This window comes from Castor canadensis, chromosome 5 (assembly GCF_047511655.1).
Source record: "Castor canadensis chromosome 5, mCasCan1.hap1v2, whole genome shotgun sequence".
In the NCBI taxonomy this organism is placed as follows: domain Eukaryota; kingdom Metazoa; phylum Chordata; class Mammalia; order Rodentia; family Castoridae; genus Castor; species Castor canadensis.
This window is the reverse complement of record NC_133390.1, coordinates 50,767,831-50,783,623: the sequence shown is the minus strand read 5'-3', so window position 1 is coordinate 50,783,623 and position 15,793 is coordinate 50,767,831. Positions and strand designations below refer to the sequence as shown.

Here is a 15,793-nt window from a genome sequence, read left to right as displayed (position 1 = left end):
CTCCTGTTAGTAAGGTCCCGGACATACAGACGTAGCTATAAATACAGACATGGCTGCTGTATTACTTGGTTCAATGACTTTTCCCTTCAGCCACAGTCTGAGTTTTTACAAATATCTGGGGCTGACTGTTACAAGTTTATCTTTGAGGAGATCCTCTCTCACCTGTGACTCTGAGTCCACCGTGGTATGTTTTCTGATAGCGTCCTTAAGATGCTGTAGAAAGGTAAGAGGATTTTTTTTAAGTTGTTGCTGTAAAGTAAAGTTGTTATTTTACACTGATACCTGACACTCTGGAGAGCAAGTCTCTGAACTGTTCTGGGCCTCAGTTTCCTCTCTTGAAGAATGAGGGATCTGGTCTAGGTTAAACTACATTTTCTACTATGAGATGGCTGAAGTGACATAAATGCCACTTATCTTCTTTACCATTTTTTATTTTATTTTATTTTATTTTAGTAATACTGGGGAATTGAACCCAGGGCTTTGCACATGCTGGGCAGACATTCTCCCATTGAGCTACTTCCACAGCCCCAAATATTATTATTATTATTTCTTACTTTGGCTATACTGGGCTTGAACTCAGGACTTTCTGCTTGTAAAGCAGCACTCTACTGCTTGAGCCACATAATCATTTCCAACCTGAGTGGCCTGGGCTAGAACCCCTTGCTTCTCTAATTAGATGAATCTGGTCTAGTAGAAGCATAATAATATCCTTTCATGTCAGTTGAAATTTTTGGATCACAGAGATAAAGGCTTGAATGTATTTGTCTGGGCATCAGTCAGCTGTTTAGATGTTTTTAAATTTCCCTTAGATCTGATAACTGGAAGGGGACATACGATTTGTCCTCTTCCTACCATTGCCTATTGGAGAGGGAAGCACTCATTAAGAGGTTCTGAGTACTGGGGTGGCTTAGAAGGTAGAAATTTGTATAGGGGACCTCAGTTTACTTTTTTTACTTTTATAGAAAAGGTCTAATTGGAGTATGGTATTGTAATTTAAGGAACCCTGTGAAGGCCACTTCTCTTGGTCACCCAAGGCATACTGAGGCCGACCTCAGTACAAAGCTTCCAACATCTACCAGCCAAAGACTGGAAGATGCAGGTCCCATCTAGAAAGAACAAAACGTTAGGATCCTGTCTTTAGCTAACAGCAGGCAGCCTCTTTAATAAAGGCTGCCTTTTTAACAAAGAAATCATTTGTAAAGTTAGAGAAGGGCATTCAGAGGGCATTTCAGGGCAATAACAGTGCCATACGGGACAACTAGTGTTAATATCTGGAGGGAAAAATTTATGCTGAGGCCAAAGGTGTAGAAAATTCTAAATGAGAAATTTAGAGACCACAGTAATGTCTATTTAGTTATTTCTGCAACTATAACCTTGAGCTAACAATTGAATTACAAGGGTCTGATGCCCTGAGGTGTGAGGTGGGGCTGGGAGCAGGACTTGTGCAAGGCCACTCCCTCCACACACACACCTGGGACAAATGACCCTGACTGCCTAGGCCTGATCCTGCAGTCTGTTGCGCCTCCCCCCTTCCTGTGTACTGTGCGCGCGTTTATTCTAGGGGAAGTGGCGGTGGGCTGCAGCCATTGCCACATGTGGCTGGCAGTCCAGGATTTGCTGGGTCCTCTCTATGGATTTTCTTAGCTATGGCAGGTGTTTTTGCTGTGTCCAGAAGCCGGCATCCTGTGCACAGGTGCGCCTGTTTGCTTTCCCTCCTCCCCTTGTGGGGGCGGAGTTACAGCATGAGTGTGGCAGCTGCAGGTTTTTGTAACCGCTTTTGTAAAGCAGCTGACTTAAAGTTACTTTAGACTGAGAGGCCTGGCAAACTAGTTGGAATAACTTAAGTAATAAGGTACCATGTTACAAGTTTTTCATGGGGGGCAGGGTCCCAGTGAGCCCAGGGAGGAGAAGGCAGACAGAGACAGAGGACACATGGTGAGACCATGGAGGAGGCAAAAAAGGTGAGCTGACATTTTAGGTTAGGGAGGGGAAGGCAGAGCCTGGAGTCATGACACACGCCTGAGGGATTAGCCATCACTTGTGTCTCCTCCAGGTTGCTGCCATTGATTGGTACTGGCAGGCTTTCAGCAAAATGAAACCTCCACTCTCTGGTCACTGAATAAAGCATGAGCTCTTCCAGAGCTGGAATCGCCTTGAGGCCAGAATTGGCAAGGAGTGGCTTGTTTAACTCCATGATGGGGAAAGTTTTTCAGGAAGATAGGAGGAGGTAGGTATGGTAAGCAGTGCAAGAAGTCTGTTTATGTGGGGAAGGAGGTTTAGGAGAGGAATTGGCTGATTTAGAAAGTGGTTTACAGGCTGATAGAATATGCACAGGGGAACAGAAAGTACAGAGGGAGGGTTCGAGGTCAGAGAGCAGGATTTAGATGAGAGGTATGAAAAGGCTTGGACATAATGGAATCTCTCCCCATCGTCCCGATTGCTCACAGTAGTTATATGTCCCGTAAAAGGTTGGAATCTAAAGACCCGAAAAGGGGCCAGTGATTTTGGTTGTCTAAAGGATGAGTGGGCCAGATTTGAGTGCAAAAGCGGACCAAATTTTTTGTTTTATATCTGGGGTCAAACTCAAGGTGTCCAAATTTTGAGGAGGCATCTCAGTGGGGAGTCAGATGGCAAAGAGGAGGTGGCCCCCATAGTGGGAGCTGGTTGGAAGGATATATAGAATCACGGAGCACCCCCACGTGGCTCAAATATCCTGAGAACAGTGCAAGGTGCACAAGAAACAGTCGTCACTGCGTTCAAGTGGCTTGTAGGGCCCCGGGGCCCGGAGGCTGTGGGTCACCCGGCGCCGGGCTTTGCAGATGGGCGGTCTCTGAGACCGATGACAAAAATAGACCCAAGCTGAACAGAGGGAAGGGACCCTCCCCCTACTGTCTGAGTCCCAGAGATATCTGAAAAGGGGGGGTGTTTAAACCCCAGAGATACTGAAGGGAGAGACCGCAAAGGGAGCCCAATAAGGGTGTGTGGACTCACCAAAGAATGTCCGGTGTTGGATGCAAGCAGGGCAATCGGGAGGATGAGTCCTGGCCAGTCACGTCCTCAGGGTGGTCGTGGGGTGAGTTGGAATGGGGGTCCCACCAGGATTAGTGGGGAGCCCCCATCCGAGTCATGGCACCAAAATGTTGGAAATGTGGGCCCCAAAAGTCACCATGTGGAGAGGAGTGATCCTACCAAGAGATTCTTTATTGCCGGGTGGGAGAGGGAGAGAGCCAAGAGAGAGAGAGAGAGAGAGAGAGAGAAGGACAGGGGCTTAAATACCCTTCAGTGAGACTCAGCATGATCTGATTGGTTAGGAGCTTATGGTTCGTGCTGATTGGAGGTTGGGGCAGAAGGAGGATTCAAGCTAGACTTGAGGCAGGACCGTGACCCTGGGAAATGGAAGCTTAAGGGTGCAGTAAGAACTGAAACCTATTGGTGCCATTATTTCCAACACCTATAATTTGAGCTACATGGGAGTGGAATTAGATCACAGTCCCAAACCTGCCTGGGCAAAAGCTGGAGACCCTATTTGGAAATAACTAAAGCAAAAAGAGCTAAGGATGTGACTCAAGTTGTAGAGTGCTTGTCCAGCAAGCACAAGGCCGTGAATTCAAAATCCCCATAAACCTCCCCCCCAAAAAACGTTCTCTGTGCTCTTCCTATTCATTTCTCCCTCTCCCCAACAATCACTGACCTTTACTATCCACATAGTTTGTCTTTTCCAGAATATCACTGGAATCTTACAGCATACAGCCATTTCAGAATGACTTCTTTGACTTGGCAATATGCATTTTTATTTTCTCCATATTTTTCAAGGCTTGAGAGCTTATTTTTTTTAAATCACAGAATAATATCCTAGTGTATGGGTATACCACTGTTTGTTTATCCATTGACCTATTAGAGGACATCTTCATCACCTCAAGTTTTGGCAATTATAAACAAGGCTATTTTCAACATTTGCATGCAGGTTTTATGAGCATGAGTTTTCAGTTCATTTAGATAAATGCTGAGGAGCATAATGAGCATTTTATTTTCTTTTTGTGTATAAGCTGACTCATCATTGTCGTGTGATTTCAGATGTATTAGCTTGGGATTTTGGCAAGTGTAACTTAGATGAACTTCATAACTCTAGATGAGCATTCTCTCCCAACTTCCTGGAAATTTTGAAGAGTTCCAAATACTCCATTTTAAGTTAAAGATATGTCATAAGTTTTCGAAGGAGTGGGAGGCAATACATTTATGCTACTGCATTTTGCCAAAAAAGCTCCAGGCATTTTAAATGTCATTATCTCTTTCTCAAGCCATCTTGAAAGGCTAAGAATCTGGGTTTTGAGGTTGTGACTTCAGGAGAACATCTGTAAACAATAAGAAAACTTAACATCACAATGTCTTTCAGGAAAATGCTTGATTAAATACAGTATACTCAACATCAGCTACACTTTTATAAAGCATAAACATGCATATTTAAAAAAAAAAAAGATGGGGACCACACTCTAGTTCATTAAGAGGTAAAGGAATCCCCACTGCAAAGGAAAAGTGTGGGCAGTACAAATTCTCTTCAGAAATGAAAAGCTTAAACTGGGAATACAGAAGGATCTTAACTGAGTACCAGTCTCATGTCCCTCCAGTAAGGGACAAGAAAGTAAGTGGGCAAAAGTGTCTCAGGTAAATCTGAAGCATGTTAGCTTTAACTAAAAACACTTTTCTGTCCATTTTCCAGTGTGTCAGGAAGCTGTCTGGGAAGCCTTTAGGACTTTTTGGGATAGACTTCCCGGGCGTGAAGAATATCATTACTGGATGAATTTGTGTGAGGATGGGATCACAAACATATTTGAAATGGGTACAAATTTTAGCCAGTCTGTGGAACACAGAAGCTTAATCATGAAGGTAAGTGTTATTAGGAATTGTCTTGTAGGCACAAGTATGCATAGCTAAGGTCTAAAGGAAGAAAGAGCAGGTAACAAAGCCCCATATTAGGATATCTGGGTGAGCTGTGACTATAGCTTAGTCTTTTAATCTATAGCTCTGGTGTTATTAACCCAGATAACAGCTTTGACAATGTTTATAAATGTAAATATTTGGAAATAAAAATATGGATCTGTGAGTTAAATATTTTTGCTAAATTAATTTACATATTAACTCAGAGCAGATACCAATGATTCTAGTTAAGAAAGAGAATGTGATCTATTTAATAAAGGTTTAGTGAAGCATAAAAGATTCTAATTAATGATTTTCTTATTTTCCTTCTTTAGACATGTTTATTCTTAGCAAAGGATAAACACACATATAGACAAATTGCTTGTATACTTTTAATGTAGCATGCATGTTTTCATAACAAGAAAATGAAACTCTTCAGAAGTATACAGCAAATTGTTCATGCTGTCTGATACTCACTGAGTCTGTCCATCTGTTCAAGTCCTATTGTGCTGCAGTTCAGATGTAATCGCCTTTGTGAGAAACCATCCTTTAGTCTAAAATTTAACTCCCATAATTCTTTGAGCTCCCACAATTCTTTATTTTTTAGTGATGCAATTGTTACAGTTCCTTATTACTACTTACATATTTGTCTAATTCATTTACTAGACTATAGTCAGAAGGCAAGGATTATGTCAATATATGTTAATTTTTTCATTTCTATCATACAGTAAATATGCAACAGATATTTGCTGAAATAAGAATATATAAGTAATAGCCACAGTATCTTTTCCCTACTTGCTGTAGTTTATTAACTTTATAAATATTATTTTAAATACTGATTGTAAGTATTATATACCTTAGGAGGCCTGAAAAATAATTGTTGAATTAATATCTCTGAGATATTTTTATTTGGGTCTAATCAAATCAGATTAGTACATCTTAAAGTAATGAAGTATATTATCACATTCTATTTTTAACATTTTAGTTCTTGTAGAGGCAGTCTGGTTTTTTCTTTTAAGATTAAGTCCTACACAGAGATGATCTTATGAAGTGGGGTCAAATTGAGAAGGATGTTTGATAAGCATTGGTTGCCCTTCATTTTGTAGTGTTATAAACATTTTGAAGTTATGTAAATTTTTGTTCATTTTTAACTAACTTTTAATCATGGTATCTTACATTTCAAGTCAAGGCATTGCATATGTTTTTCTCTGTCACATTTTTAACTATTCAATATTAATAATTATAATAGCTACCATTTATTTCATATCTACTATATTATATCTGATAAACATCAGCCTTATAAGAAGCTGGTGATGTCCCCATTTTGCAGATAAGGATTGGAGTTATTGAATTGTTTATACTACATTGCAAAATTATATGAGATAGAGCGTAAGTCCAAACCCAGTCCCCTTTTCCAAAATCCATGTTCTTGGGGGTAGCTCAGAAGTACAGAGAGAGAACTTGCTATATTTGATCCTCAGCACTACAAAGTACCAAAAAAAAAAAAAAACAGAAAAGAAAAAGAAAACAAAAGCAATGTCCATATTTTCCCCCACCCTTTCTCAATCATTACTAATCTTACAAATTGTAATATCTAACATGGAATAGTTGTTCAGTGAAAAACACACATATACATATTTATTTTTATATCTGCATTGTGTATTTCAGTTTAGCCCACAGTACAGGATCTGCTGTTAGTGCAGGAAGTACATATGATGAGGTGTTTTTGTTTGTTTTTTTTTTTTTACCTTAACAACAGAATCTTGTAATGTTGTATTGGAATGTGTAAGCTTAGATTTGAAGGCATAGGAAATATTCTTTCAATGATTGTTTAGTAGATCATGAAGAGAAAGAGAGTGGTATGTTGCTTGTATTGAGCCTTTTTTGTTGTTGTTTTTTTTGAGACACTGTCTCACCATATAGCCCAGGCTGACCTGGAACTCCCTGTGTAGCCCAGAGTGGCCTCAAACTCATGATCCTCCTCATTCATCCTCCTAGGTGATAGGATTACAAGCATGTACTACTACACCTGGCTTGAACTGAGTCTTAAGTGATTACTATAAGTTAGCTAGCTAAGGAGTTGAGGACATCACAGATAGAGGGAACATCATGAGCTAAGTGTATTTGTATTTGTAGGGAATGAATTGGGCCAATGTGTCAGAAGGGTAGGTTAGGAATGACAGATCAAACTAGAACAGTGGATAATTTAAGAATCTTGGATTTGACTCTACAGATGATAGGAAACCTTGAACAGTTCTAAGGAGGTAAGCTCACAGGGTCCGATTTGACACCTGAATTTTTAAAGGTCATTATGGTTCTTCATATCATAAGGAGGGTTGCAGGAGGGAAGAGTGGGCACAGAGATCAGATAGGGTGCTTCTTCAGTACTTCAGCCTCAAGGGGATGAGGATGAGGATGAGGTTCCTAACCAGACCATGAAATAGAGAAAGGAAGCATGAGGGATGTTGAAAGAAAACAAGTTTTGTAGCACTCTGATAGACTGAATGGAGTAGGGTAGGATGAAGAATGACCCCCGAAACCTTCCAGTTTCTAGTTTGGGTGAATAAGACCAAGAACTCAGGCAGAGAAGTAGCTTGTAGATGAGGCAGGGAGAACCAATTCACTTTTAAATATATTCATTTGACCTGCCTGTGAGAAATGTGAATTGCTCGATATTTAAGTATGAAGCAAAAGAGTGGTCTGGTATATAAATATAACAAGAGGTAATAATTGAAACTATGAGAGTGGCTGAGATTATTCTAGTAGGGTCTGTAGAATAAGAAGAGCAGTAATTTATTTAGTATATCATTAGAAGCATTTAGATTAATCTCTCCATTTTACAGAAGGGAAACTGATACCTGCCACCAGAAAGATTTGGGGATTTGCCTGAACAGCTAGACAGTAGACACTGGGACTTGAAACTAGACTTTCTGATTCTAAATTAGTGTTCTTTTCAGCATAGTGTTCTCAAAATAAAACTATTTATTTAGAGGAAACTTGGGGAAAATTTGCTTTAGAATGTTCCTGACGAGAAAAAATCCAGTTACTGATATGATTTGTCTTTGTGTCTGAATTCTCGTGAAACAGATTTATGAGTTATTTTATTTATGCTTATGCTGTTGTAGGATGATGGTTATTATCAATTCATTATATCACAAAATTCTTTGATTATGAGTCCATGAAAGATTAATGTAAAACTGTACCAGTCTACAATTTTAGACCTCTATGAAATGAGTAGCAGGTATAGTCTGTAAATCTTTACCCATTAATCATTGAAAGAGCACAGGGACTTTGGGGGCATATAAACAGGCACTGAATGTTGGGACATTCCCACAGTCACAAAACAAAGGTGCCATCATTAGTACCTGATTTCATCATTTGTCTAACCTCAGAATATTGTGTAATTCATTCTATCATGTTAGGACATTAGTGCTCTCTATGGAATAAATTTTAATTACTTCTCAATAACTGTTTCTAAATCATTTTGCATCTTTTTTCCTCTTAGAAACTGACATATACAAAGGAAACTGTAAGCAGGTGAGTGTTCCTTTTCCTTAAATTCATATTTAACAGTATAGATGTGTCATGCTTCTCCAAGACTCACCTCTAATTTAATGCTTCCTTTTCTGTTTGTTTTTAGTTCCTGTAAGAACCAGCACTGTGGGTAAGTTCCAAATCATCTCGAGGGTACCTCCCTTCCAGACACAACCATGCCATTGTTTATTTACTGTCTGACCTTATCAGGAGGCAGACTTATCTCTCTCTCCAGTAATAAAACAGATTTATGATTTATATGGAATGATCTACTGTTGAAGATTAAAGGAAATGGTGAAATTGTTCCAAAATGGCATACCTTAGTGGAGGAGAGTTTGTTAAATGATGAGTGGTAGTGTGGGTGACTTTTATTTCTATTTATGATTATGGTCTTGAAACACAGGAAGAGTATAATCTTGAATCCATCAGTATGATTCTTGACTTTGTTGGCCTTTAGGCATGGGGCTAAGATAATTTTTGGCTCCTAGGCAGTAGTAATACAAAACAGATCATAAAAGGTAAGTACTATGGAGGCTAAAGATTTCTAACTCTGTCCATCCTCAGAATATCTAGATTATGCCAGCATGTCATCAGTAGGTCGAAAAATCATGTAAATGAGTCAGTGTCTGGAGATCCAGCCTGAATAGTAGAGTCAAGGCAAATGTTGGAGAATACCTGCGGAGGTAGTATAGTGTATTTAGGTTTCAAATCAAACATGAGTGAACAGGAGGGAAGTGGGACTGTGTGGTCATAGTCACTTATGCAACTCGTTATACCATTGAGTCTATGCTGGAGCTTTGCATTGGGCATTTACTTAGATGAGGGGCCATGTGGTCTCTTCACCACAGAGAGTCAGAGGTCAGAGGTTCTTAGTGATTGCCAGTGTAACAAACAATATACTAAATACTCTGGTGAGTCCTACCAGCCTCAACAATTTTCACATTTGTATGGGAAAGAGCTCTGTTGGTCAGGAGATGGGCAGATTTGAATAGTGACTTGAAATGGTGGGCAGCTTGAAGGAATGAGGCTGTTCCTGAAATTCCCATCCCAGTTGTTTCAGGGTTCTCTGAGATGCTTGCTTTTTCTTATAATTAGAAGAATTCTGCAAGCACTGCTAGCCAGGGGTAGTAGGAAGCATATCAAATCTGCTGGTCTGGCGCGGTGGCCCAAACCTGTAACACTAGCTATTTGGGAGGCAGAGTTCTGGAGGATCATGGTTCTAGGCCAGCCTGGGCAAAAAGTTCACAAGATTTCATCTGCATGAATGTATGGATTCAATATCATGTGCCTGTCGTCCCAGCTATGTGGAGAAGCACAAATAGGAGATCATGGTCCTGGCCACCCCATCTCAAAAATAACCAATGCAAAAAGGGCTGGCAGAGTGGCTTAAATGGTAAAGTGCCTGCCTACAAGTGTGAGGCCCTGAGTTCAGGCCCCAGTACTACCAAAAGTAAATGAATAAATAAAAAGAATCTGCTGTGATGGAGTGTTCTGGACTACGGTGTTCCACTTCAGAGACCTGTGTTGAAGAAGAGTAGCATTTGGTCAGTGTTTATTGGTTAACTATGAAATTTGCTGGACTGGTTGGTATTGGCCCTCTCTTTTCAGCCTAATTATTTGTTTATACACACAGGAGCATACTTATTTAGGAAGTTTTAGGCCAGTAGTTTGTAGTGTTTGCTGTAATGTCTCCCAGCCCCAGAGATATATTTAACAGATTTGCAATGTGGCCTTCCCATGAGGATTTTTAAGAGCTCTCCAGGCAATTCTAATGAGCAGCTGATGTTGAGGACATTGTTCTCAACATCAAAAGGTTATTAATGAGCAAACAGTCTCACCAGAAAAAGTAACCACAAGTATGAAGCATCATTCATCATCAGGAACAGAGGTTTCTAACATGTGTCTGGAAACTCTGCCAAAGGACTGTCATAGACTAGCGTGTTTATTCTGGATGGGAAGAAGTCATCAGTGTATAAATATTGAAATACATTGTTCTCTACTGTCTAATTTTTTTAAAAAAAATATTCATATGTGCATACAATGTTTGGGTCATTTATTCCCCCTTCCCCCTGCCCCCTCCTTTACCCCCAATCCCCTTCCTTACCACCCCAACCCCTCTCTACCAGGCAGAAACTATTTTGCCCTTATCTCTAATTTTGTTGTAGAGAGAGTATAAGCAATAATAGGAAGGACCAAGGGTTTTGCTAGTTGAGGTAAGGATAGCTATACAGGGAGTTGACTCACATTTCCTGTGTATGTGTGTTACCTTCTAGGTTAATTCTTCTTGATCTAACCTTTTCTCTAGTTCCTGGTCCCCTTCTCTTATTGGCCTCAGTCACTTTAAAGTATCTGCATTAGTTTCTCTGCGTTGAGGGCAACAAATACTATCTAGTTTTTTGGGTGTCTTACCTATCCTCATACCTCCCTGTGTGCTCTCACTTTTGTCTAATGTTTTTAAGAGGGAGTGGGATCATATTCAGAAATTCATATATTCGTATTTCCTATGAATATGAACCAGTGTTCTACACTTGAGCTATGCCCTCAGCACTTTTGGTTTTTATTTTGTTTTTTGAGATGGGGTCCTGCTAACTTTGTCTGGGCTGGCCTCAAACTCATGATCCTCCTGATCTCTTGCTTCCTAAGTAGCTGTGATTAAAGGTATGCATTATCATACTTAATGCGAAAGATTATTTTAAGAAATTGTTTTCTAACATTCTCACAGGAAATGCATTGCTTGTAAAGCATATCCTTTCAATAAACATTATATCATAATAAACATTTTTACTTTTTTTTCCTGAAGTGCAATCCCTCCCTAGCAATATTCTCTAAACATCTGAAATCTTTGATTCTAATGATAGAGCTGGGGGAAACTCAGAAGTCATCTCATCAACTTTCAGAGTTTACTGGGTCCAGAGTGACTTATCCAAGCTAAGTTGATTATTTTCTCGAAAGTCTGTTTCCTGTTGGGTTCTTCTCATTAGTGAATAGCACCATCAGGTATCTAATTGCCTGGTTCCTCTCTCTTGCTGTTTCCTTTTCTTCTATTTCCTAATCATTTCTTTCAAAAATTTTATTTTATTGTTTTTACATTTACTTACATGAGTATACATTATTTGGACCACCTCTCCCCCCTCTTCCAGGCTCCTAATTATTTTTTATGCTATCCATTATCTCTGACTTCACCGTCTGTACCCTGATTCATATGATCTATACCTCTTTCCTGGTACAAGGCTTGCCATAGGTCTCTCAGCCTCCCTCTGAGTCTTTCTACTCTCTGGCCACAGATCTTTCAAAAGAAGAAATCTGATCATGTCCTTCCCCTGTGCAAGAGAACTTAATATCCCCTTATTGTTCTTAAGATCAAGATTAATGTGGTCAACAAGACTCCACATTCTGGCCTGTGCTTAAGCCTCTAGCCTCATCTGTTACTCTCCATCTCACACTCAAAAAGAGTGTGGTCCAGCCACATTCTTTCTTGGACCACTGTTGTGATATTATGTTTCTGTCTTTGTTGCCTGGCTGACTCATACTCACACTGCTTTTTCATTCTTTTCTTTTTTTTTTCCTGTGGTACTGAGAATTGAACTCAGGTCCTCATACTTGGTAGGCAAGTGCTCTACCACTTGAGCCACTCCCCAGTTCTTTTGCTTTTTAGTTTGTTTTTCAGATAGAGTCTTGCTGTTTTGCCTGAGCCAGCCTCAGACGGAGATCCTCCTGCCTCTGCCTCCCAAGTAGCTGGGATTACAGGCATGTACCATGCAGGACCCTCACATTGCTCATTTGACCTCAGCTTATCCATCATTTCCTCTAGGGAATGTTACATTAGCCTCCCACCACAGAAAAACTGGGCTAAAATTTTCTCACCTTTGTATTTCCAGGGCTAAATACTGCCTGACTCATAGTAAGTACTCAGTAAATAATTATCAGGTGAATAAATGAATGGATATCACACAGCTCGTACATGGTGGCATTAGATTTGATAGCAGGTTCTCTGATTCTAAATTTATAACTTTGTTCAAGGAACTTATACCATCCCGTATTTAAAAAATCTGTTTGCAAATTTAGGATATGATTTAAGAGGAAATAAAAACTATAAATGCAGCTATCTTGTAAAGTAGATTGGTTCTATTGCAATAATAAACTTTGAAGTAGTTTAGAGCTTACTATGTCACTATGGAAAAAGGATCAAGTTTTGCTACTGTTGAGCAATATAACAATATATATTATTAAGAATATTATAGCCTCTGTCAACAACATAACTCAAGGTCACCTATATTATCTGATTATCATTTACCTGACCCTTATGGCCTGAACCAAGGGTAGAAGCTTTGTGAAGGCCTCAAGACTTTTTTTGTTTGAAAAAAAGATTGTGAAACTTTGAACAAATGTTAAATATTTAATTGCATGAACACTTGCATATGTCTACTTAGCAAATGACTGTCAAACTTTATACCATTCTTGGTAATAAAAGCATTGCTATGGAGTAGGGATGAGTTTAGAATTTGGAGTGAGGGGTGAACTAACAAACATGTAACACAACAACAACAGTTTAATATCTATTGAGTGCATATAGTGTGCTGATCCTTCACGTACTAATTTATTTAATCCTTACAGTGATTCTTGGGTTATGAACTTTTACTACTTTTTAAAAAAATAGATGAAACAGTATTGGTGTTTAAATAACTCAAGTTGATCCAGCTATATAAGGGATGCATTTGGGATTTAGACACATACCAATCTGCTTCTCAAGAATTAGATTTCAATCTCTAATAAAACTGCCTTTTCAAGTTATTTAATTACTACCTCACTTAATTATCATAACATGAAAAACTAAATTTAGCAATAATACCCTCATAAGAATCCTAAATATAAATAAAGTCAGAACTATCATGAAACACCTAAAACCTGATTCTACCTGCAAAATTTACTGTATAGCCTTAGCAGGTTTTCATAGGATCTTGGCAAATGAGTAAGAAACCTGGAAAATTATAACTTGTGAGTTACTGTAAAGTGGTAGAAGGAGGGTTATCTGAAATAAGATGGAAAATTGTACACCATGTGAAGATGGGTGTGCTTCAGAACACATGGGTGAGCTGAGGTGACTGGAAGGTATTTGATGTATTGCATGTGTGTTGTGTATTTTGGGTGGCTTTTCTTCATCTGGGTACAGTTTTCTTCATTCATCTAATGCAATGAAATTGTCTATAAGTAAAGGAGAAATTTGCCAAGTCTCTTAAAAAGTGTTTTTTCATCTGTACTCAGAACCTTACATACCATATTTCTCTTAGATACCTGTGCCTGTCTTTGTTTCTCCTCCTTTGGAGTCTTCAACTTTTCTCTTTATTATTCCTTCTCATTAATAGTTAAACATGCTCAAGTCTCTACATACCTGTTTTTTAAAAGGCCCTGCTCCAGCTCTTTTCTCCATTGTAGCCAGATACCTTAAAAGCTTTCCACATAGCTCCAGTCACTTCTGGACCCCCTCCCTTCTAGTTTTGCTTTTATATCTTCAATAACCAGGGTAAGATGCAGCCTAGAATATGTGCTTACTGAACATTTATTAAATGTATGATTGAACAATTGAATATCTGCTGGTGAGGTGATCCAAGTCTGTTGACAGGTTTCTAGTGATGTTCTTGTATAAGGCATACTCTTTGGGATTTATTTTTGGTGCCTCAGTTAACTTACATCTGTAGTTGATGATACTCATCATGAATGACAAAGCCAAATACATTTTTATCAGCATGTTTTATTTTGTTTTGGATGACATGTTTCACCATTCCACTAATCTTGTTTTTTCTTTTATTTGTTTAGCATTTAATGTTTTATAATACTTCTGCATGTAATATTTTAGTTTTCCTCAGCATCTTTGTGAAGTAGGCAGTATAAGAAGGTACTCCTGATTTGGTGATTAAATTATTCAGACTCAGACCAACTAAAGTATTTTCCCAAGTCATATACAAAGTTAACGATATATCTCGGACTAGCACCCAAGATTGTCAACATATTGAGTTCTTCTGCTATTGCATATTGATTATAATAAAAAATTCAGGAACAAAATATAGAAAATTATCAAAGTGAGTAGTAATCTGAATATGAACCTCTAAATAAATTGTTTTACCTTTCTATGGAGGGCGGTGCTGGGAGATGAACCCAGGACCTTGTATGTGCTAAGCACACACTATACCACTGGGAGCTATATCTCTATCCCCACATGTTTTTAAAACTGTGTTCCAGGTGGCTATGAGAATTTTTTTTTTCATTTTTCTTTTATTATTCATATGTGCATACAAGGCTTGGTTCATTTCTCCCCCCTGCCCCCACCCCCTCCCTTACCACCCACTCCGCCCCCTCCCTCTCCCCCCCCCTCAATACCCAGCAGAAACTATTTTGCCCTTATTTCTAATTTTGTTGTAGAGAGAGTATAAGCAATAATAGGAAGGAACAAGGGTTTTTGCTGGTTGAGATAAGGATAGCTATCCAGGGCATTGACTCACATTGATTTCCTGTGCGTGGGTGTTACCTTCTAGGTTAATTCTTTTTGATCTCACCTTTTCTCTAGTACCTGTTCCCCTTTTCCTATTGGCCTCAGTTGCTTTAAGGTATCTGCTTTAGTTTCTCTGCGTTAAGGGCAACAAATGCTAGCTAGTTTTTTAGGTGTCTTACCTATCCTCACCCCTCCCTTGTGTGCTAAAGCTTTTCTCATGTGCTCGCTATGAGAATTTTTTGACACACTCACCCTTGAATGCCACTGACATGATTAGGTAGTAGCAGCAAAGAATGAATAACGTGTTGGAGAACCTGAAGAAAGTAAGGCACCCGAGGGTTGTTTGCTGCTGATATTAAACTAATGGTCTTAGCTAAGCAACTTCAAGTTTGTGGTTTGGCCTAGAAATGAAATGGCATTTCTGTTTGTAAACTCAATACACCCCTGTGTTCCTGTGCTGTCATGACTGACACTTTATGGGATCCCTGCAGGGGACATAACTAATAAGAAGGTGTGAAAAAATTCTTATTGTTAAGTGTTCTTACCTGTCTTTTGAAAGCAAAATGAGTAGGAAGGTGGGGTTAGGTTTTGGAGTGTTAGATCAGTGATTTGAATTACTGAGGATTTCTTAATTGCCATCATTAAGTGTTTTGAATTCGGTAAATGAAATCTCATTCTGAATGCTTGCTAAATTAAAGAATTAATTTAACTTTGATTTTGATGTGGGGGCCAATTTGACCACCTCAGGTCTCATTTCTCTACCATTTCACCCCACTATGCTATGTTGTGCTTCCATCCCTCCATACCCACTTGCTCTCCAGAGCCTCCAACTCTGATTGGGTTCCCTCCTCTCTTTTT

At 39.1% G+C, this 15,793-nt stretch overlaps 1 protein-coding gene across 4 annotated transcripts in view; it reads left to right on the top strand.

The window, feature by feature from the left end:
- Positions 1 to 15,793, top strand: part of Impg2 (interphotoreceptor matrix proteoglycan 2) — a 92,207-nt gene that overhangs the window by 17,231 nt on the left and 59,183 nt on the right. For all 4 annotated transcript variants that reach the window (XM_074073016.1, XM_074073014.1, XM_074073015.1 and 1 more), the window contains 3 exons: positions 4,718 to 4,884; positions 8,420 to 8,451; positions 8,555 to 8,578. In XM_074073016.1, coding sequence (XP_073929117.1) covers positions 4,718 to 4,884; positions 8,420 to 8,451; positions 8,555 to 8,578 — 223 coding nt within the window. The remainder of the gene's footprint in view (positions 1 to 4,717; positions 4,885 to 8,419; positions 8,452 to 8,554; positions 8,579 to 15,793) is intronic.